Raw genomic sequence first — 24196 nt, forward strand, 5'->3', positions numbered from 1 at the left:
TATGAAGTGTGTATGATCTATTCCATATATTAAAAGTTACTGTTGAACTAGTGTAACTATTGAAAAGTTGTAGATTTTATTTTAAAAATCACGAGGTTGCTATGTATTTTTACTGCCTATCAAACAGTAGAAAGGCAGCTTTTCTAGGTGAGAAGATTAAGTTACTGCAAAGTTATTTGCAGTTTAAGTTACTGCAAAACAATCAAAAAGTGCGGTTTGATTCTGCCCATTTCTTCCCACAATCTATCTCAATATTCAGATACCGTGTTTATAAGAGGATACAGTTTCAGTGCCCTCAGTGGAACAACAGATGCCTAAACCACAGTGTTGGGAGGAGAGAAAAAGTAGCTGTCTAAGCATGTTTACTTTCAGTGACAAGGAAGTTCTAACCGCGAAGTGGTGTCTCACTGGGTTGGACTATAAAAGTAAAGGTAACTGCTCTCTAAGACACCAGGGCTTCAGATTTCGTCAATCCAGCATGATGCAGTCAAGACCTTCAGCTGTCTTCTTTTTTTTGTTGGGTTTGTCATTTTGCTTGACAATCCCTATTCCCCTTGAAGATAGCCATGAATTCACAGAGAAAGACCTTCAGTTTGCAGAGGTACAGTATAAAATAATTCATTTGCATGTTTTAGAAATAGTAAGTTGTGTTACAGCCGTTTGGAAACTAGGCTTATTATTTCTTTTCCACTTCTTAGCACTATCTCAGGACTCATTATGGTCTCCATTCAAATCCTGCTGGCATAATGAGGAAGAGTGCCAACACAGTGGCATCTAAACTCCGAGAAATGCAAGCTTTTTTTGGATTGGAGGTGACAGGCAAATTAGATGAAGAAACATATGAGCTGATGCAGAAACCAAGATGTGGTGTCCCAGATGTGGGGGAATATAACTTTTTCCCTAGAAAACTGAAATGGTCAAAAACTAATTTGACCTACAGGTAAATGCATGGCATTTTGAGTGTTATTATTGTTATTACCTCCTTTTCAGGTACCTTGTCCACTATGTTTCCAGTATATGGGGTTGATGGGAGAAGGTTGCATTTGGGTTTGACAAAAATTCATGTTGCAGTTTAAAATCTTCCTAGCCCCACTTTTAGGAAGGTCTCCCAAGCCCATTTTACAGCCCAAGGAAGTAAATACATATTTTTTCCACTGCACTTTGTCATGGAGGAAAGCTGACATGGAGTGAACTAGTAGCACCTCATCTGGCCTCCATGTAGACACTCTTGGCACATCCATGTTGCCGAATGAAAGAGGGGTAGAGACTAATATCTTGCACCTCCCCACAGATCCTTACAGCCCTTAATCTGTAGCTCACTCCTTAGCTCTGCCTTGGATCTGTTTTAATGTCTCCTTCATATAGGTCTTGTCCTGGACAGAGCCTGGTCAGTAGATGCAAACCAGACTGTGCAATGTGTCTGTGAGAACTGGGACTGATCCTTGTCTCTCTTCCATTTCACAGTCCAGGTGTAGACATCTGTGCTTGGTCAGACAAAACCCTGCACAATGACATCAGAAAGTTGACCCTGGGAAGCTACAGTGCTCTTTCTCTCTTAACACTTCAAGGTTGTCAGCAGGCGATTTTGACCAGTTGCAACCTGAGTTTCTTTAGCATATTCCAAATATGAAATCACTGAAATCTATCAGTTCAGTACCGGGTGATAAATATTAGTTTAATATGAATTTAGCCTATAAAAAGGTCATTAGATCATGTTTTATTCCTCCAGATAAAAAAAATCATGAGATTTTTATTATGGCAAGAAAAAAGTTTGAAGTTACTGGTACAATCTGATTTAATACATTATATATGTGTCAGTTTCTGTATCTTCTGGTGCGTATAAAACAAATTACAGAAAGCTGTTTTATCATTTCAGATACCACTGAATGATTTTAATGAAATTATAAATTGTTTGGGGTTTTTTTTTTGAATACTGTATGCAGCTGCATGCTGAGCTCTTTGTTTCTAGATAAGAACATAAGGAGGAAGAATGCAAAAACTTTTAATGAGATGTACAGTCAGATGAAAGTGTATTGCACATTTTTTTCACACATTTTAACTTGAGATATTATTCTGTTGGATAGAATTATGAATTACACTTCAGATCTGAGACGTGCTGAAGTAGACAGAGCTTTCAAAAAAGCATTCAAAGTTTGGTCTGATGTGACTCCACTTAACTTCACCAGAATACGAAGTGGTGTAGCCGATATCATGATCTCCTTTGGAACTAAAGGTAACACAGAAAAAGTTATTTTTACTTTATAATTATATTGTTATCAGTAAGGTGGGATAATTTATTTAATTGTTTTGAATGCTGTTTTATAGAACATGGTGACTTTTACCCCTTTGATGGACCCTCTGGATTACTGGCTCATGCTTTTCCTCCGGGTCCAGACTATGGAGGAGATGCCCATTTTGATGATGATGAAGCTTGGTCAGATGATTCTAGAGGTAACGCGGGTTTCTGAGATTGTTTGAAATAGTGGTAGATGGACAATTTTGTCCTGTTTGATATTTGTAAACAGTTTGCTTTGTCTGTTTACTGTTCATTCATCATTACGTTCACTGTCCACTCATAGGAAGCTGGGTTTAACCTTTAATCATAAATGAAAGATACACACCTATAAGTGAAGTAATTTTAAAAATGCCACAAACAGGGTATTTTATCATTTGGTCATTTCACTGAGCTCAAGGGCAGCTAGTTCTGATCACAGGCTGATGGGAATTACCTTACTTAAGCCTATAGAAAAAACAGCTGTAAGAGTTTACTTGCATTTAATTTGAAAATTCTTCATCTTCTTATTCATGGCAGAGCTTTAATAGAACAAACCATTCTTTTTAAATTTTTTTTCAGGACTGTGGTGTTTTACCCTCCTGGCATTCATTTCTACAACACTGAAAACAATATTGACTCTATAATGGAAGTGAATTCCTGAAAAAAAATTGTTCAAATTTAAGTAGGGCTAAGGCTTCACCCTGGAGCTTTCCAGTGTTGCTAAGAAATTTCAAGAAATCTAAATCTGCCTACAAAACAGCATTGTCAAATAAGGTTTAGGTTAAACACCAGCTATGAAATACTCAACAGATTAAGTCCTTATTAAGAAAAAAAACGAAACATGATAGTTTGAAAAAGACAAGCAATTATACATAATTTTTCCATTTATCCAGTTGTCTTCTTCATTATCCCATATGTTAAGGCACAGTGTTAAGGTTAGTTGATTAGTCCAAGTCACTTCGGTGACATGAGAAGCTATACATTTACTTTCACTGTCATTTGTTGTAGGGTATAACTTGTTTCTTGTTGCTGCCCATGAATTTGGTCATTCACTGGGACTTGAACACTCCAGAGACCCTGGAGCTCTGATGTTTCCAATTTACACATACACTGGAAAAACTGGTTTTGTGCTTCCTGATGATGATGTGCAAGGTATCCAAGAGCTCTATGGTAAGCCTGTATAATATGTACTATATATTTCCTGTGTCATTATAACCTCTTACAAATGCACTGCACAGTTACTATGGAACTGCAGATGCTCAATGTCAGCAGTCATGACTGATTAAGATGATTCAGTGGATCCTTGGCAACCAGACTTCAGGAACAGAAGATGCTTAGATTTAATAGTTCAGAGGGGAAAAAACAAAACAAAACAAAACAAAACAAAACAAAACAAAATAAAATAAAATAAAATAAAATAAAAGGAAGTAACACTGTTGGTCACAGTTAGTCACAGTTGGTCAGATGGTCACTGTGCTGTCTCCTTTAGTGGTGGGTTGTGGGGGGCAGATTCTTTATGCTTTCTGACCTGTCTCAAAATAGAAGGTAAACAGAGTCGAAAGGGAGAAACAGAAATATACATGTTTCATCATGGAAAGAATAAAAATTCTTGGGGACCTTCAAAACTCAGGATAAAATAGCAAGTCCATTCAACATCTTTGCAGAATAGCTGAACTTGAAAGTCCATGAATGTATTTGGCTAAAGGAAAGAGAGAGAGAACAGACTTTCCCCAATACAGATAGTTTTACCCATTATGCTTCTATTCATCATGCTGTTTGGGAACAGTTCCATGTCTTATTCCATATCATGATCCACAGAATGGGAATTAAAGTTGTCAAACTTAGATCATACAATATAATTTCAGGTGCTGGAGACAAAGATCCCAACCCAAAACATCCCAAAACACCAGAGAAATGTGATGCAGAATTAGCACTTGATGCAATAACAGAACTTCGTGGAGAAATGCTGATCTTCAAGGACAGGTAAAGAGACTGCCATATCATGGATGCTGGGTTCTGGATGAAATTTAAGCAAGCTAATACTGCATTTCTTTTTACTAATGATTTGAGTAAACATAAGCTTAAAAATATCACAGATCAATATAGATGCCTCTAAGAATCTACATCATGTATCTTTTTAGGCAGGGTTTATAATACAATTACAGACTTGGCTGCCCGTATAATGAAGTGAAGCTGATATGGCTGAAGACTGACAATGTTTGTACACATTTTTCAGTTCACAGGGCTTTCTTCAACATGCAAAAATCTACTAACATTTATTTGAATGAAGTTCACTACATTCAGAAGCCTTACAGGGGACAGCAGTGTTTCTCTTATTTTAAATGAAAAAAAAAAAAATCCAAGTTTGTTGCTGTTTGAGATGATCACTGCGTGAGTGACAGAAATGGGTTGCAGCTAGGTGACTGTGAGGGAAGAAAATGTCTACAAGGGGCTCTATGTATTGAAAATTCTATGTAATGAAAAAAAATTCATTCTTCATAAACTGACTTTTAGTATAGCACATCTAAGATACTGATATTCTGTAGTATGACAAGAAACATAAAATATATTTTCTTTTTATGAACTAGGTTTTTCTGGCGACTGCACCCTCAGATGGTTGATGCAGAACTGGTGTTACTTAAGTCTTTTTGGCCAGAGCTTCCAAATAAAATAGATGCAGCTTATGAAAACCCCATCAAAGATCTTGTGTTCATGTTTAAGGGTGAGTTTTCAATTTTGATGTTGGCAGAGAAGTACACATTTACTCAAGCTTACTAAGTGACATAAAGGTAATCAATAGAAGAAAAAATCATCCTACCTTTCTTGCTCAAAAAAAAAAACATTCTGTGGTTGCACTATGTGCACATCTATATTTTTTTCAGTGAATTAGATGCACAATTAAGCTCAGACACCTAGGATCATAATTAGCATAAACACCTTAATACCTGCGGAGTATGTGATCTAAGAATCTGTTAGCTGTATGGAAATAGGGATCATTGCATCCTTATTTTATTCTGCTCTTAAAGAGGAACCTTTACGAAAGACTTATGCATACTTTGTTCTTATTTTCAGGAAAAAAAGTCTGGGCTTTGAATGGCTATGACATAATTGAAGACTTTCCTAAAAAGATATATGAAATGGGGTTCCCAAAAGAAATGAGAAGAATAGATGCAGCTGTCCATATCAAAGACACTGGCAAGACTCTCTTTTTTTCTGGAAATAAGTTTTGGAGGTAAGATGGAAACAGATTGGTGTGTGCCTAATTATAACCTGTCCAGAAGTATAAAAAGGTCAACAGGTTGTTTCAAACCAGGCACTGATTGTGGCTCACATGTTACTACTTTATGGTTTTCATGGTGCTACAGCTATGTAAAATATGTCATAAAGGTTTATGCAAGCTTTTTATAAACATATGGGCACAACCTTTAAAAGCTGCAAGAGTGAAAGTAGAATAAAGTGCCCTAATCCTGGAGAATTTACAATATTGTCATGTCACCTAGACAAAATTCCTCTCTTGCTTCCTTGAGTTGCTTTTGTGACATAGAAGGGAATTGGTGCTATGAGAGTAAGAAATCTATCCCACCCTAGGATGGCTGGTTCTTGCTGTTCGTGAGTAGGGCTTTCAGCCAGGTCTGATGCATAATTAAGACATCACCACCTGTTCGCATTCACTAACACCCTCAAGATAGGCTGGTAGTGCCAGTACGTCCAGGTACAATCATCTCCATATAATACATACCTTATAGATCAGTTCTGAAAATGTAGCTTTATTAGTTTTATATTTATTGAGCTTGTACATCTGGTGGAAGAATGCCCTGGTTATTGCCCTAAGTTTTGTTTCTGCACTAGACAAAAATTACCTAAAGGCTGCTGGCTATTTCTGACATGGGTAACTTCAAAACATATTAAAGGACACGGAGCGAACTGCAAGGATGTTTAAATCCTCTGAATTTTCATTTTCTTTTGTGTTTACTATAGTTATGATGAAGAGGCAGAGGTTATGGAAGCAGGCTACCCCAGGCTGATAGAGGATGAATTCGCAGGAATTGGTGATAGAGTGGATGCAGTCTATCAAAGAAATGGTATGTAATCTGATAATGAAACTTTATTACAATTAGTTGTTGAAACTTGAGATTAATGTCCTGTGGGAAACTCTGTAATTTCTAATTTTGATTTTTTCATATCAACACTTCTGTTCTCAACTCAATCACATTTCCAACCTAAATTACCCACGGTGTTCTTATAAACCGCATATGTACGTATTCAAGCAGCAAAAAAAGACCTGCTTCTCTGCTCATGGGACTTAAAGTGATATGCTTAATGTAGAAGTATTATAATGTGACTCTTCCTTCAAATGGAGCCCATTCCTATCCAACTCTTTAAGGAGTGCTTCAAAGTCAGAGTCTTAAACATTAAAACAAACCTCGTGTTTTACCAGGCAAGTTCTGTATAGTAATAAAATGTAGAGGTTGACTGTAAATTAAAATATCAGTTATTTTCAAACACCTATCCAGGCCTGGTAAATAGGATGAGGTCCCTTGAAAACTTAGCTCAGCATTACTAAAATATTACATTTTGAAGAGTTATTAAAAAATCAAAACCAACAGGATAATTTTTATTTGAAGGATAATTTTAATTTGACCACACAGTTTTTTCAAGATTAATTCATGTTAAATTTCCTTTTCCTTAGGTTATCTCTACTTCTTCAATGGTCCACTGCAGTTTGAATACAGCATCTGGAGCAAAAGAATTGTCCGTGTCCTGCATACTAATTCCATTTTTTGGTGCTGATTACAGCTAAGTGCCATGTCTTGAGCTGCAGAACAGATTGCAGTACATGGAAATAATAATATGGGCATACAGATTTATTAGAGGAAAGCAAGTTTCTATGAACACGCACTAGCTACCCATCACCAAATATATCCTGTATATATGGAACTATATAGCTGCATGTCAGTCTGGGACTGAATTAACTTATTAGGAAAGAAGAAAAGAAATTATTAGCATTTCAAGGGGCATTACACCATTTAAAGTTTCTCTAGTATTAAAGTGAGGTGCTGGATACATCCCACTTGATCATGAGCACTATTAATTCCCAGCAATCTGAGCATGTCTAGCATCTTTCAAGGATCTCCTAGCATGTTCCAAGAAACAGACCTGATAAACCCAGGAGTGCTATATTTTCAAACTACCTGTGTTAACGTACTGGAAATTCAGATGTGCAATGAATGAGTCAGAACTCCCTGGTGACTCCCTAAGCATGGTAACACCAGGCTGCAATACAAGAAGTTCGTTAGAAAATTCAAAGGAATTTGAATGTATCCCCATTTGGATGGGAGTGTCCCCCTCGATGCCCATGTCATCTTTGGAACAAGAAGAATGTAGAGAAGCAACAATGTGTGATTCCAAAGCAGACAGTATAGCAAGAAAAGGGAAGAGTATTCCCTTCAGAAATCAGCAGCCTGTATGTTACTGCAAAACAAGAAAGAAGTAGCAGCAAGAGAATCACACAGGTTCAAACCTTGCATGAAGCTACATCTATTACACAACCCATGTTTTCAGCTGGTGTAAACTGAAACAGTTTAAGTGACATTTACAGAGGTTATGCCTAGCTGTGCCAGCAGAGAACCTGAACATCCAAATCAAAATATTCAAAATAGTATCTTTTGTATGTTGGTCACTCTTCTAATATCTATATCAATTGTTTCAGTACCATGTAAGTTTTTGGTTTGGTCGCGTTTTGGTTTGTTTGTTGTTTTTTTAAATCTATATGAATTATGTGTGACTGTGATTATTCTTCAGTTAAAAAAAAATATGTTTAATAAACTGGAGGAATAAAATAACATTGTGCAATTACTTAAAATTTCCTATGCTGTGTGCCATAAGAGCAAGACAGAGCTACTGAATAAAAGACATCAGAAGCCTTAAATTCTGCATTTTACTAATTAAATTTTTCACCTCTATTTAAAAATCTGGTTTGCTTTTTTTTTTTCCTTTGAAAAAATAAATCTTATAGAACAGAGAGGTGGAGAGAAAGGCAGAAACAGAGGTAAAAGACCCTTTAAATCTGAAGAATAAAAACAAAGATGGAATTAGTCCTTATCATTACAGAAAATATGAGAACTTAGTAAGAAATATTGTGAAATTCAGTTCCACATTAATTTGAATGATTAGCATTAATAATTAACTCTACTACACTGTCCTCTTCTGCCTCCTCAAAACCAACCCCTAAGTCAACCATCCAGCCAGGCCTGCCAAGCAAAGCCCATCAGCAATGAATACCTTTAAGCAGGTGTAAATTGCCAGGCTTACCCACCTATGAGCTAAGTGAAATCAATTCTGTACCTTACATGACATGGATGGTTAGCCAAGGTAACCTCTTGGATTCAGCGGTCTCTTTTGGCTGTAAACCTGTGAATTAATAAATTCCAAACCTTAATATGCTTAAAAGCAATGCAAGGAAATAGAGCTGAAAAAAAACCCTTGCAAATGGAAAATCTTAAAGTGGACTAATATCAAAGTTCTGTTGATATAATACTGACAAAACTGTTAGGAAAAAGCTCAGTATAATTCTCTATGCATAATAGGCAGAAATTATGTCTTTTTATATGAAAATCAATTTTTACAGTCACGGCGTGCCTGTAAAAAGAAGCACATGGTGTGCTTGGCATTGAGCTACAGTTTAGCTTAATTACTCTGCAGTGAAATAAGGATCTGGACAGGTAATCCTAGTCCTCATTATTCCAGGGTAAGGATTTGGTGGAAAATTGTGTCAAAATAATAGTCTTCTATATGAGCTGGTGGTTGAGTCTGAGTGCTCTGAATTTGAGAGGTCCTACCTGAGCTTTACTGGATCAGGAAAGGTGGACAGGGAAGCAAGGAGACATCAATTAATGTCTTTCATATCTACTCGGCTTTCTGCTAACATTGAACATTTGGCAGGGGAAAAAGATACTGCATGAGAAGCTGGATCTTGAAGAGGCTTCAGCATGATCATATCCAGCTGCTCTCCAGCCCAGACTGTCAGATTCTTGTTTGCCACTCGGCTGACTGGAAGCAGCTTTCGGCACAAGTCCAGGCACAGCTCCAGCTCATGCGTCTGCATCCCTAGTGGGAGACATGAGCTGCTCTGCGGTTAGCTCTACCTCAGCTGTGAAAAGTACCGGCCTGGCAGTTCCTGGCATTTTGTTAAGAAAAAATGGAAAAATGTTTGTACTGTGGAAGTGGAAGGCTGAGGTCAGAGCCAGAGGGGCCCTGACGCTGCCATCAGGCAGAAAGGAAAACTCTGCAGGACTCAGGTCCCTGGGACCCACTGCAATCCTAAAAGGGTAACTCTGCGTGAGTGCCTGACAAGGACCCGTATGCGGTATTGCCCAAGACCATCACATATTGAAAAGGAATGAGTTCTTTTCTTGACACAGACACCGATCTGACTGCTTTCCCTGAGGTGCCTTGAGTGAGTAAAGGACCACAAGAGGCTGACAGCTGTGCCCCAGGATGCAATATAAGCAGAATTAATAACTTCCCACCTCATTGATATTTTTTATGTGGAACTACACAAACCCACATAATAACACATGTACTTGTATTGTAAGGGGAGAAAGGATAAGACAGAAAAATGAATCTGTCACATGTTCCTCAGGACTAGTTCCTGTGCTGGTTATATGATTCTGAACAAGTAGGATTTAAAGGATGCAAATACATATTCCAGGAAGGAAAGAAGTGAGCAAACATGATTTAAACTTTCCAAAGTGAGAAATTAGGCAGCTCTCCTCTAAAATCATTAATATCTGGAAAGTCAAAAAACACTGTAAGAGCTATTGTGAGCTACATGTGGTTTCCTAGGTGAGAAACTGGAGGAGGAATTCAATCTAACCATGAAAACACCTTTTTTTCCCAGCGCTCTCTCCAGAAATCTGTCCTGAAGACACTAGATGGCAGTGACAGCTTTGCTTCTTAGAGGATCTGTACAGAACTAAAAATGATATGGTGGGTGAGGAAGCTGCAGCTCACGATAGCAAATTATTACATTTGGTGAAGATATAAACTAAATAGAATTTAATGTTGATATTCTGTTCAAATGTGGATCTCTGAATAACAAGTTAGGATATAAAAATGTTTAGGAAACTTCTAGATAAATTCATTGTCATGGCCACTAATTTTTCAGTCCATTGATATCCTTTTCTCCATATCAGTGCAAGACATGTAAAGCAGCATGTCCTAGAAATAATTCAATCTCTTGGTTTAACTTCAGTAACTGGAAAATTACACACACACATAGACATAGATATAGACATAGACATATTCTAGCTTTTGGGGAATACAAGAGATTTTCAGTATATAACTTGATTTCTGAAAAAAACAAAAAAAAAAACAAAAAAAAAAACAACATCCCAAACCAAAAAAAAACCAAGAAAGCACTGCAGAATATGGAAGTAAAGCAAAAGCGGAGAAAAATATCAGCTGCAAAGAACACAAGTAGAACACTACAAATATAACTAAAAAAGTGTGAAGTATCATGTATATGATCACATCTGCTTGGAAGACCTATGGACAACTTCTAAGACTTTCACAGCTAATTTTGACCTAGAATTTCCAGGCTTATATTTTACACATGAAGAATATGGTCTTGATATTTGAATCCCTCATATACCCAGATTGGTAAGACTACTGAACATTTTAAGCTGGGCAGAAATTGACTTTCCTGTCCTGAAAATACTTTGAAGACTTTAAAACATCAAGAAATTTTGGAACTTTTTAATGGAAAAGTATTTAGCCATATTGTCAGCCAGCATACTTCTGGGGAGAAGAATATACTATTTCAGTTTTTCATTTGGATTGATTTAAACAACCTCAATCTTCAGTCTTCTAGGTGAGAGAATTGCACATTCGCCTATGTTGTGGTGAGTTTCTATCAGGCCTGCTGGAGGCGTTTCTTCTTTACACAAATACAATTTAACATTGCTCTTTGGAAAGACTGACTGCCTACTAATTAGAAAGTTCATTCAGGATGTAGGATCAAGCCTTTCTGTCAAATACATTTGTTTTTTTTTGTAGCAAGTGGGGTGTCTACACACACCTGTTCTTGGTTTTGATGGCTCTGCTGTTTCTGATAAAAAACAGTGTTTCCAGGAAAGACCTCGCCAGCTCCCCCTAACACCTTGCAGAGGGTACAAAGCCCATGAAGATTACATCTGGGCCTGGGATCTTCCACTTTCCTACCTAACACAGTCTTCACGTGGTTGATGCATCTATTTTAGTCCCAGCCTTTCAATTACATACTGCAGTTTGAATTTCCAGCTGGTGCTGCTCAGGACTACCTCTGGCACTCTCATTCACCTGTCCCCCCAGTTTTGAACACCATTATCTCCCATGTGCTGTGCTGTAGATATTGTGCTCTGCCCTCTTCTGCCTCATAGAAAATGGTAGAGGGAGCATTTTGCTCTAAGAAAAATCATTCCAGGCAGCAGAGAACTAGGTATCACTTTCTTATTTACACGTTGTATGACAAATTTCCTGCTGCCATAATAATACAGGATGATGAAGTTCTGTGTGTATTTGAGTGATCCACTCAAGTTATCTCTTGACTTTTTTGCCCAGACTACACCATGGTCCTACCACCAGGCAATAGAAGACCTACAGGAGCATGTCAAGAATGGCCACATAAATACTGTGTAGTCTCTGCTGGACCTTGCATGATCCTGTTTTGCTCTTGTTAAAAGAGGCAGCTGGGCCATTTCCAGGGTCAAGCGTTCCTTTCTCCACAAAACTATTTTGGAGCCCTGTAAATTCTTCATTACAGAGACTACCTCCATAGGAAGAGAGTAAGAAAAATTCCTTTTTATATCTGCATAATTTGTGTTGTCTGAATATATTCTTCACAGGAACACAAAATGATGTAGCTGTCTTCAGAACCTGCTATCCTAAGAGGAACCTGCAGGAGTCTGTTGGGATCCAGCTGTGAATGGAAGGTCTGCAGTTCGCAGGGTATAAGCGTAGTTGGGAGCAGCCCATTTCATGTGGTGCTTTTGCCTGTGCTGTTTGCTGTTATTCACCAAGTGGTCCATGAAGACAGTCCACAGTCTCAGGCAGGAATGACATGGGCAAATGTAGCTTAGGCTGGTAAGTCAATGCTACTGGTAGAGGAACCAAGGTAATTTAAGTGGACTTGTTGGCAGCCATAATTTCAGGGGCCTAGGAGTTAAGGCATACATACCATTCATATACATTAAATTAATGGTTCCAAGAGTACTGGGGAATACTGGGTAGGAGAAGAGTTCACCACTCACAGTGGCCAAGTCTGAGAGGTCTGATGCCAGATATCTAATCCGCTGCAGATATCCAGGTTCTGGCACAGATGTGTCTCAGCCATAAAAAATTAATAACTCATAAATCTTATCCTTGGTCCAACTTACTGTTACTGTTCCACTATAACACATGGGTAGACAACAGCAAGTAAATCATGCAGATCTGCATAAGGGGATCAATAGACATCAGCGATGCAGACAAATCAGGGTAAGACAAATGACAGAAAAATTTGGTCATGGAAAGCTGCATCACTCATGGCACCCCTTAAAGGGGGCCTGCACGATAGCTGGTAAGAGGATTTTACAAAAGCATGTAGTGGTAGGGCACGGGGGAATGGCTTTAAGAGGGAAGATTTAGATTAGATGTTACAAAGATACCCTTCACTATGAGGGTGATGAGACACTGGCACACACTGCCCAGAGAAGCTGTGGCTGTCCCACCCCTGGCAGTGTTCAAGGCCAGGTTGGATGGGGCTTGGAGCAACCTGGTCTAGTGGAAGGTGTCTCTGCCCATGGCAGGGGAGTTGGAACTGGATGGGCCAGGTCCCTTCCAACCCAAACCATTCTACCATTCTATGACCAGTGCAGTGAGGATGTGAACAGAAAACTTGAATAACTGAGCCTGGTAAAACTTATGCTGTCCTTAGCTACATATTAGTTTCAGTCTATTAGATTAGACCCTGCAGTCTATTAGATTAGACCCTGCAGGTAAAAGCCATAAAGGAAAACAACTTTTATGATTGTGACAGAGCCTGGACATAAGGTTGGGTTTATGCCCCAAAGTAGCCTGTGTGTGAGACATAGTTGATGGCCTGGCTACGCAGTGTGGTTTCAATCATCCAAGGATCCTTTCTCATGGAAAACTTGACTGTTTCACACTAATAATTTAGCAGTGTCTTTTATTGACAAAATGTTTTGAGAATGTTTTTGTGGTTCAATGTGGAAATTCTTCTCCAAAATAAAGGGAAAGATGCTCCAATATGAACACGGGTCCAAAATTTAGCTTGCATATGAGAATAGGTTTCCAACTGAGGCCAATTCCAAATGAAGAAAAATTAAACAAGGTTCTCAGTACTGCAGATGTATCCTGTCAATAATTCTGTTGGAAATCATGGTGCACATAACCTTCTAGGGAAATTATGGTGTAAATCAACTTACTTGGAAATAAAATACATCCAGCTCTATCTACAGTAATGCGAAACAGTGAAATGACAGTGTACTGCATGTAGAGATGTAACAAGAGAATCAGGATGTAGTGGGAAAAATAAAACAAATGATGCTATCAGTTTATTTCCAATTATTTAATTTGTAGAACTATTATGAGCATCTAGGGTGTGAGAACTAAGAAATAAATGATCAGTAAAAAGTCTTGTGAGGGTCTGAACCAAAATTCAGACAAAATAGGAAGCTCACTGTTGACTTCACTTGGATTTAGTTCTTGAAGTGACTGCCCAGATAACAGCTGCTTTGCAGACTACTTGGGAAACTTATTTGTCTTGTACAAGAGGTCTCATCTTTAATAATAACATCAGAGAAGATGCTCACAGCATATGTGCATTGTTTTGGAAGAGCACCTGATCTGGTACCAGTCAAGTGATTCTACTGAAGGACAGCGGAAGCCCTTTGGCAGCTTTCTGTTGGGTGCCAAGGACAAAATGCACAGCTTACATCTTTGCGTTAGGGAATTTTCTGTGTTGCATTCATGAGACTTAAAGGATGAGTTACACTCTCTGAAACTGAGTCACTTGATGCACAAAGTAAATATCGGATGTGGGCTCACTATCTCTGTGTGAGGCTGCACAAGCATCCAGAGGGAAATTGCTTGTTGACAGTTCAGGCTCAAGCAATCCAGTATTGTGCGTGCAGCCCTAAATAAACATCGGAAATTTTAATTTTTATGGCTCCTCTTGCTCCATTCACAGCTCTCTACAATGGATTTTTCATGGTGCTCCAAGGAATGAATTACATTATATTGACGTGTGTTTAAAGTGTAAGTTTCCTCTTAGATCTAATGATTACAGTTGCAGAACATCATCCAAATAAAAAGCTGTCCAAATTGAATCCATCTCAAACTGTCCTATTCCTGTCTATCCTTAATATGAGGAGTAAACAAAAAGTTGTCACAGAACATTCCTGGAGCTGATGAAATTTTCATTTTTTCTCTAGTTCTTTCTTGCAGTTACAGGAGTTGTTAATATCCACACTGTCACTTGAATCTCAGATTTAAAATAATACAGTAAACTCCACAGATTTGTTGTGCATTTTGTGGAAAAGTACTTCCCTAGTACCATTTTTTTAAATATTGTCCTACTTCACTGAATATGTCATTGTTCTTATATCAAGAAACAGAGTAAGTAAATAAGAACATCTACTTTCAGTAAGGTGTTTGTTTATGTATCTTAAGTAGATTTCTTAGTTACTTTTACTTTAAAACTGAGGTTAAAATTCTTGGCGTTTTGATGTAAGCAATATTTTTTAATTCTCCTGGCAGTTTTGGCAGTCTTTTATTCTTGCTATCTGTTTTGCAAGTCTGTGTGACCTGAACTAGACATGATAATCAGGTCAGATTGAATCAGGTCATTATGTTTCTAGAATTATCATCTATCTCTTTCTCTGTACTTTATAACCTTATTGTTTCCAGACAGCTGTATTATAAGAGGTTTATTTTAACTTGTGTTATCAGAAATGCCATCTAATAAGGGAAGACAAGCCAAGGGAACACAAATCTAAGAATTCCTCCAAAACTACAGAAAAATAAACAGAATCCAAGGACATCGTCAGTATTACTTCAGTGATTAGTTATCTGCAATTCACCTTTTTCTCTATTGAAGGTCAGAGATCTACAAGCTCAATCTGTGTCAACACCAACTGCCAATACTGATTCACAAAAAAGCCCAGCCATCCTGTTATAATGGAACCACTCAGGATTAAAGTAATAGATATTACCATTAGACAAAGACAGAGGGCTGTGTGAAACCATGACTTGTTTTACTTCCTTTGATGTATCTAACTACAGGGTACTTACCGCTCAGATTACTGTGCCAGTTTTATGATGAAAGGTGCTCTATGTTTGAGAGAACTAGTTTAAAAAACAGCCATAAGAAAAAAAATCCAGCCTGAAAATACACTTCTCAGAAGTAAAGAATTTGGGAAAACAAACAACTTTATGACAGGGTAGAAGTTTAATGAATGCATGGAATGCAAACTTTGGGGGTCAGGATAGAAACAAACTGTGGTAACAGCAAAAGGGGGAAGGTTGTTATTGCCAGTAAAATCAACCAGTGCTGTTATCCTTAAACAGAAGATACATGAAAGCAAAACTCCCAGGAGCAACAAATGTTGAGCCAACTTTGACAAATATGTGAGACCCACAGAGTGAGACCCTATGTGGAAATACATGGGCAGATTAAATCACCCATCATTGCAGATCAGGCTACAAGATTATGGAGCTGCAATTCAACCCACAGACACACACACACCTTATAACAACCACAGCTGTGTAGGTGGCACAGATGTGTTTAGGCTTGGAACGGGTAGACTAAATTTTGGTGAGGTGATATAATCAAAACAATTCTCAACATTATTTCCAGCAATGCAGTTGGTTGCTGAAAATAGTGCACATGTAAAATATCTATATTTAAAAATATCACAATGACAGAATTAGCCTCACTTCCTCTGTTTGATGACTAAACAGCAACATGCTGCATGTCTCTGTAGTCAAAACAGAAGCTGCAAGCCTATATGATATGACAATTACTGTATCATTAATGACTCATGATTCACATTGACAGTGACAAAAAGGGACTCTTGCATCTTCAAAAATATTGGGTCAGAAATAGATGCAGGCTTTAGGGACCATGCAACTGAAGGTAAAATGCTTTTTGATTTGGCACAGACATGCTGCTTCTTGTGGACAAGGTAAAATCAGTCTTCATAACTCCAATTTGGGATGAGTCAATTCCTCCTCCAAACAGTTTACACTCCCAGTAGATGTAACACAGTGAGGTGGCAGGTCTAATCACAGTTATACCCATAAGCAGAGCTCCAGCCTCCAGGAGTCAGAGCCTGTCCATGGTTTGTTTTCCTCACGTTTGGATGACATGCTATTGGGTAGAAACGCCATTAGGCAGGACAGTAAAGAAAGAGAGAAGGAGCACCATGAAAAGAGTCTGGCAGGGAGCACGGAAGGAAGTGAGAGATGGGCAGTGAGGTGAGAAGGAGAGGTGATAATTTCAGACTGCCCCTGGGAGGCAGGTCAGGTCACTGCTGTAATGCAGCCCTCTCTTATGGTCAGCTGCAGTGGGGAAACACTGGAACACATCCTTTGCGGCTTGGTTTTCTTTGGATGGGGTGATAGTGCTTGATTTGATTCTCAGAGGGAACTGAAACATAGCCTGGGAAGTGTGAGCTGAGAATTGCACCCAAATTCTTTTGCTTAGATGTAGGTGCTTAATTGCCATGGCTTTTCGATAGAACACATTAAACGTCATGATTTAACATTGTATCTTCAAACTTTCATATTAATGCTGTTTAGTAACTGTGGTTTTTTTTACAGTATGGTCTTTACTGGATATTTTGCTGAAAAAAATTAAATATAGCAGGCTCATATGCAGAGCTAGATAGAGAAAAACTTTTGAAGCCCACCTGTTTACTGTCTCAGGGCTGTTTTCAGAGCCAGGCTGAACTCTCCCTGTTTGAAGTTTCAGAAGAAGGAGGTTATTTTTATGCCAACAGTAAATGTTTTCCATGAGCTGGTTTACCTGTCTCAACACAAAGAAAGATTTACTGGGACGTGGTGCTAAGTTTGAAATGGTGTATCTTTCTGCAAAAAATTTCTGTTGCCACTGAACACAAATAATGACAAGGAAAGCCTTGTAGCCCCACATGTGAGTGTGAGATTAACTAAGAAGTAGCTTTGGGTTGTCATGTTGTCTTCATTCCTTCCCATTATGATGATAAGAGAGCAAAAAACAAGCACTCAAGTCTACAGCAGAGTGTCAGAGATGTGCCTTCACAGGCAGAGTCACTGTGGTCACAGCTTTTAACACAAAAATGTCTTAAGCATCTGGGACTATCTTTAAGTGTCACACAGCTAAGTGTCTCTTTCAGTGATCTAGTTACACATTTGCAAAACACGCAGCTAATTCTATAAATCCATAAGGGCATCTGGTATTTCTGATGCTACACATGGACAGAACTGCCTAAGAGGTCAGACATGCAACCATGTTGCAGCACATTATGAGGCACAGCAGCTGAACTATACGTTCTTCAACTTAGTTTTCTCAGTTACCTGACATGGTAGTTGTGGTCTAAGAAAGTCCCCACAGAAAGACCTTGAAGGCTGATAAGGGGGCAGAACCATTTGTCTCACTTGATTTTTGTTAGATCACTTATGCAGAATACTAGACATCCAGGTTCAAAATACTTCTTTTCCTAAGAGAACAGAATACCTACCTCCTAATTCCTGGAGAGATCTGTAATCACGAGATTACTGAGCTTTTTAAAGGCATTTTCTTGGGCTCTTGCACTGAAGTTGTTCTTGTATAAACAACCATATTAAGCCATCAAGAAGACAGTGATACTGGATCCCAGGTTTAGGAAGACCACCTGGCTGCAGGGGACTGTGGCCCCATTCTTATTGCACTGAATTCACTAAAATTCTGCTTTTCCAGTCTGAGAAAGTGACTCTGCTCTATAGTGCTCAGCAGTATTTTCAGTTATTTCTGATACTGAAGATCATCATAAACAACTTGGGATTTTTTTCTTGGGAAGATCCCAGATTTAATGTGTGGGTGAAGTACTTGTCTAGCATGATCCAGTCGACTGGTCTGCTTCCTCACTTTGAATCATTAGATATTTCCATAAAGCAGCTTGAACAGATTTAATTTTCTTTCAGCTCTCAGGTGCCACAAATCTTTTCGCATTTGCTGTGTCAGGCATTCTTGCTCCAGATGGCATAGAGTAAATAGCAAAGACCTGGAGGGCTTTTCTGCACCCAGGAAAAGAACAAACATGAGAGGTTATGGTGCATCATGTAACAGGAAATAATGCTTGCTAAGACTTGCATGAAGATTAATATAGTTTGGATTAGTGTTGAAAGAGCAACTTTAGTTGCTAATGTTATCTGTTACCTAGCCTGTTAATGTTATCAGATTTCTGTGTCATGTCTGCGTTAAATATCATCAAACCAAGCAGGACCCCCATCCTGGTTGTATCTCCCTGGACACTGCTGTCACATAAATGACATGAATTAGGCATCTCATTCCTCACCCACCCCAATGCCTTAAAACCTTTCATGTCCTTCATTTTCAGAGGGTATAGAATTCAAGTACCATTCAGTAGAAAACAACTTTAAGGTAAGGAGATGTGATACAAATATCCTGAGACTTCATCAAATACTTCTAAGTTACAGTCTTGTCCACAAAACACCTGGCAGTGAGCAGGTTGTAACGCATGATGGCAGATGATGGAACACAAGGGACTCATTTCTTAGAATGAACAATTGCAAAACAGAGTTATTCAGTGAAGAAAGGTACAGGAGAACCTTCAGGGTTGTAAGAGAAAGTACAAACCCAGAAAACAACATGCACTTGCATAAAGATTTATTTCAGCAGACCAGATGAAATGCTTCCACAATGTTGCAGAAAATGAAGAAAATAAGCTAGGTATGTAACAGAAACAAGCAAATAATTTTATGCCACGGAAATACAAGATGAATTGTAAAACACCTTTTTTCACACCTAGCTGTGAGGCAGAAATGGCAAAGGCAGCACACTGGAGTAATTACTTCTTTATTAATAGTAAAAACTTCTTCTGTCTATGTAATACACTCTGAGTTACTGTAATTTCTTTTCTTTACATTAATTGAACCAGGGCTCACTTGAAGTCAAATAACTGAGACATCATGCACCTAATTTTGATTTGAGTTTAAGGAAGAGATGAGAGATAGAGATTAATCTTGAAAGCAGAACTGGTTTACCGTGAGAGAAAAATAAATTCTTTTTTTTTTTTTGAAAGATAGGTATTATTTTGGTTAAAGAACAAGCTGGTTTATAGTAATTATTTATTGATAGGGGAAAAATCCAGTGGCTTCACAACTAGTTTCCAGGCATAGAGAATAGCTGAGTTGTTAGGAAGGGAGGTTCACCTTACACCCACTCCAGACTTATCATTTGGAGTTTTATGTAGTTTCCTTATGAGAACAGCTTGACTAGAACTGCTGAATGAATTGATACTTCTGTTCAATGAGTAACACAGAAAAATAGAGATAAAATATATTTGATTTACAGATCATGCTTCTGTGATGGTTTATACTAAATCTGTGAAATTCCAGGTTGAACAAAGTTACAATTATGTTCAGATTAGAAAAGGATAAACAACTACATTTCTAGTGAATAAGATAGAGCCAGTGATAAAGAATCTATTATGAGTATTAAATGATTCATACGGTTACCAAAAGAATAGATAATACCAATGCAGTATGAACTCTGCCCATACCCATCAGAACTTTGGAATTAGTGGGAACTGGTGAAGACAGATACTATCATTTTAGAATCATAGAGCATATCGAGTCCAACTCCTTGGTCCTTGTAGCACCACCTGAAAATAAGCCACTTACGAGTACATGTTGTACAGATGCTCCTTGAACTCCAACAGGCTTGGTTCCATGGCTATTTACCTGGGGAGCCTGTTCCAGTGATGACCACCCTCTCAGTGATAAGCCTTCACCTACTGTCCAATCTGAACTTCCTCTGATGCAGCTTCATTCCATTTCCTTGTGAAAAATGTGTCATGCTGGCAACACAAGTTATGTAAATGAAACAATTTTCACCTTTAGTATTGAAACAAAAACGAAAAAATAAAAAAAGATTAATTTCATGGCCAAATGTATAAAGAAAGCAAGCTTTGGTTGTTACTAGAGGTACATTAATGCTCTAAATAAAAACAACACACTGAGGCACTTGTGTGCTTTGCAAAATGCGGAACTGCTTCATTTCACGGGCTGAACCTGATTTATATTACCTAAGGAAGTCCATTTGTTTTCTAGTTTTGTTCTCTTTCTGCCTTATCTCAGGGCATCCCTTTAGTTGTGCAATTTATCTAATCATCTCCATTGCTGAACAGATTTCTTCATATAGGCTCACTTTTACATGTATCTCCCTTTGAGGATCAAGCCTTAGCAGAGGTAAAATGCTGAAGCCATCTTCACCTATTGAATGTTGTACTACGAAGACAAATCTTCCTTATGTCTTCATTTTAATATCTTAGTGCAGTATTAGTGGCTTACAACCACTTTCTTCCCAACAAAAAACATTTCCCATCTGTATTTGAGAAAGTGTTGCTCAGTTCTAGTCCTGCTGACTTGAAACTGAGAGTCAATACAGCCTTCCTCCATGAACAACACAAATAAAGCATCTTCTTTTGCCACTATAGGGATTATGTCATTTGTAATCAAAATAAATTGCAGGATGAAACTACGTGCAGAGATGACACACAACCATGTAGTTACCACAGTGCAAACGGTGATGGCTACTGAGCAGCAGTAGCTGGGGCAAGCAGTAGTGGTGAGCGTGTTTCCCGTACTTCGTGTTAGCCATGGCAATGGACTTCACACTAGTAAGTCTAGATAAGTTTTCACAGTTGCACTAAAAAAAATTTATGATGGACAAAACTGGAACACACCACCTATACAGATTTAACTATTTTTATTAGTGCATGGAGACCAGCTTCTTGACACATAAACTATGTAGCATTTTGTCAGTGTAAGAGACAAAATTACTAGACTGCTAGCAGTGATATTCAGTCATAGACCAACTTAATACAAAAAAGCTTGAATTGTGCCATTGGAACTGCTACACTAAAAAACAACTTTCTGAGCATCCACCCTTCGTTTTTGTGTTACACTCTAGGACCCACGTCTGTGCTTTCCCACACAACAGCTGAGTTCACACAGAGTAACTACTCACTGTTGCTACAAATGAAAACTAAACTAAAACTGACTGAGGAAATAGCAGTTGTCTTGACAATTGCTATCACAGTTGAAACAAGCTAGAATCTGTTTAGGCTGAAATAAGTCCAGAGAAGTCCTGGCAGGTCAACCAAAAACTATGGATTTTAATGGCAAAACCTCGATTTACTGGGCTACAGTGCTAAGAATTTCAACAGAGTAAAGGAATTCAAAATCAACTACTTTGAAAGTATTGATTATAATAATATATATTGACTTTGTATAATCCTAACCCTCTAGTAAAGTATTTATTCAGGGAGCTAGTTCACAATAGGTATGTGAGAGTCACAAAATACTGTTGCAAGATTTGACATCCAGGTAGGCAGTCCGGACTGCATACAAGCAAATTCACATTAAAAGCCTCCTTGTTGCAGCACTGCCAAATATTGCCATGTCACTAACTTTCATGGAGAGGCTGACTTACAGATGAGGAGTAATAATAGCAGAAATTTTAATGAATATGGATTGGCAGTTGTAGTGAAATCTAACCCTATGCCTTGTTCCCAGCAGAAAGCAAATGATAGCTATATTGATGTTTCAAGTGAAAGTCACTATTTAATAAGGTATTTCTATTAAAAAAAAATATATCTAACATTTTAATAGTCATATCAGCTTTTTAAATAACAAGGTATAGAAAAAATATATAATACCAATGCATACGGTTGTATCCAGGTTATGCTAGAAGGCCTTTCTGAATTCTGTGTTTTAATTGTGACTTTGATCCTACGATTACTTCCTGCTTTTTTGTGGTGTTTTTTTTTGTGTGGTTTTTTTTTGTTTGTTTGTTTGTTTGTTTTAAAAGCTGGAATAATGAGGAAAAGGGATAAAAAGGGAGGGAAAACCTAAATTCAGTTGGTTTCAATTTTTTTTAGAGGCATATGCGTAAATGGGTGGGAATCTTGACTGACTGGAGAAAAGAAGCTGAAGCCAGACTGAAGACTGAGTTTGAAATATCCCCCCAGATAACATACATTTTAGAACATTATTTTTGAGACGTTTAGGACTGATTTTTACCTGAGTTTAGTCAGGTAAATCTGAAGGTCAGATTGTCAAGACGTTTTCTACAGTCAAGGGAGATAAATTTATGCATCCAGAGGTGATTCAGCCCATCCTAACATAGGTAAAAAGGCGATAAAATTAGCTAAACATGAGCAAAGTGAAAGACAATAAAGATATTTATTTTCTCATGCATATCCTTGACGTTTTCTAATCAGTAGGTTAGAAAAATCACTGTCTGTTTTTTAACATGCTTGCCTAGGAGATGAGGGATGTTGAGTGAATGAGACCCACATCAGGAGCCATGCAATATTTCAAGGATCACTTCTAGTGATCACTGTCTGACACGATGCCTATTAGGATACTGAATTTTGTTTGTTTTTCTTAAGAGAACGCATAATGAACTAAGGATTCAGAAGGGACTGAGCAATAGAGCAAAATATCATCTGGAAAGCACTGGTATGGCTTACTACTGTAAACTTTCATAAGTTTGCTTGTTAGTTGCTTTCTTCTCATCTTTAATATGAAGCATTCAGCTCTCTGGACACCAAGTGTGTTGTCCAAGTAGAGCCAACTTGTACCACACAAGCTATGTTCTCACAAGAATTTAAAGGCAGACAGACATACTGTACAGGTGTCTTACACCTAGTGTAGCATATAGGAGATTTTTAGAGTTCCAGTATGTATTTTGTGTTGTGCTGTACCTGATGCATGGGGAAATCTCAATACAGACAGGTAACAAAACCGCCTTTTTGGAAAGATGTCTAAGGGTATTAGAAGGATTATGACAAAAGAATCACATCAGTCTTCCTACTGAAAAGTGGAATGGCAAATTTTGCTTTCAAGCTGTACCTAGCGTACCTTAAATTTCTATCCTGATCTTTGTTTCCTCTTGCTCTCACGTTTTAATCTCTCTACAAGATGGACATTTTCTTGCTACTTAATTTTTATTCAAGGTCTATTTTGGTTTGACAGAATCCACTTTATCCCTACATTTCTTAACCTCTAAATTAAAGTCTTCTTTGAATTCCTGAATTCTTCCACTTAAATTCAGGCCTCTAAATGAAATGCTAAGCTAGATGTAAAATTATTTTGTGCTTCCCTTATAGTCAGTGGAGAGACAGGCCAGTAATATCTCAGCTTCTGTGTGAAGACATCCTTTTCAATTCATTGACTGTAATGAAGTAAACTAGATGACTATGTTCCTAACCTAGGCAAATCTGTGAAACATCTAAATTTATGGGAGATTCTTCTTAGATTTAGTCAGTTTTCTGTCCCTTATGTATATCACCTCTCTCTTTTCTTTTTTTCCTTTTTTATTTTTAATGCAGTTATTGATATTCTATATGCTGAAGTACTTTTCTAAGATTTACTTTATGGAGATCTAGTTTCTTTTCACCTTTGACCATACTTCATAATGGGGGCAATGATTACTGGTAAACACTGTGTTGATTATAATACGACAGTTCATCTGGATCCTACAACTGTTATTATTAATATTTAGGAAGTTAGGGTGAGATCCTTCTGGTGATATGCAAATGTTTAAACCCTTGCTAATCACCTTTAGTCTCATGATATAGTTAAGGCAAAAAAATAGATTTTTCTTATAAA

At 37.9% G+C, this 24196-nt stretch overlaps 1 protein-coding gene across 1 annotated transcript; it reads left to right on the forward strand.

Annotated features, from left to right (window-relative positions):
* Positions 1-445: 445 nt before the first annotated feature.
* Positions 446-7640, forward strand: LOC130594085 (collagenase 3-like). The gene is made up of 10 exons (XM_057399770.1): positions 446-601; positions 699-940; positions 2085-2233; positions 2326-2451; positions 3284-3445; positions 4141-4258; positions 4864-4997; positions 5348-5507; positions 6254-6357; positions 6966-7640. The coding sequence occupies exons 1-10, from the start codon at positions 479-481 to the stop codon at positions 7064-7066; spliced, it is 1419 nt and encodes a 472-aa protein (XP_057255753.1). The 5' UTR covers positions 446-478; the 3' UTR covers positions 7067-7640.
* Positions 7641-24196: the final 16556 nt, after the last annotated feature.

The sequence above is a fragment of the Pezoporus wallicus genome, unplaced genomic scaffold (assembly GCF_028554395.1).
Source record: "Pezoporus wallicus isolate ANWC-B61680 ecotype Strahan unplaced genomic scaffold, APGP_CSIRO_Pwel_v1 scaffold_6446, whole genome shotgun sequence".
Lineage (NCBI taxonomy): Eukaryota > Metazoa > Chordata > Aves > Psittaciformes > Psittacidae > Pezoporus > Pezoporus wallicus.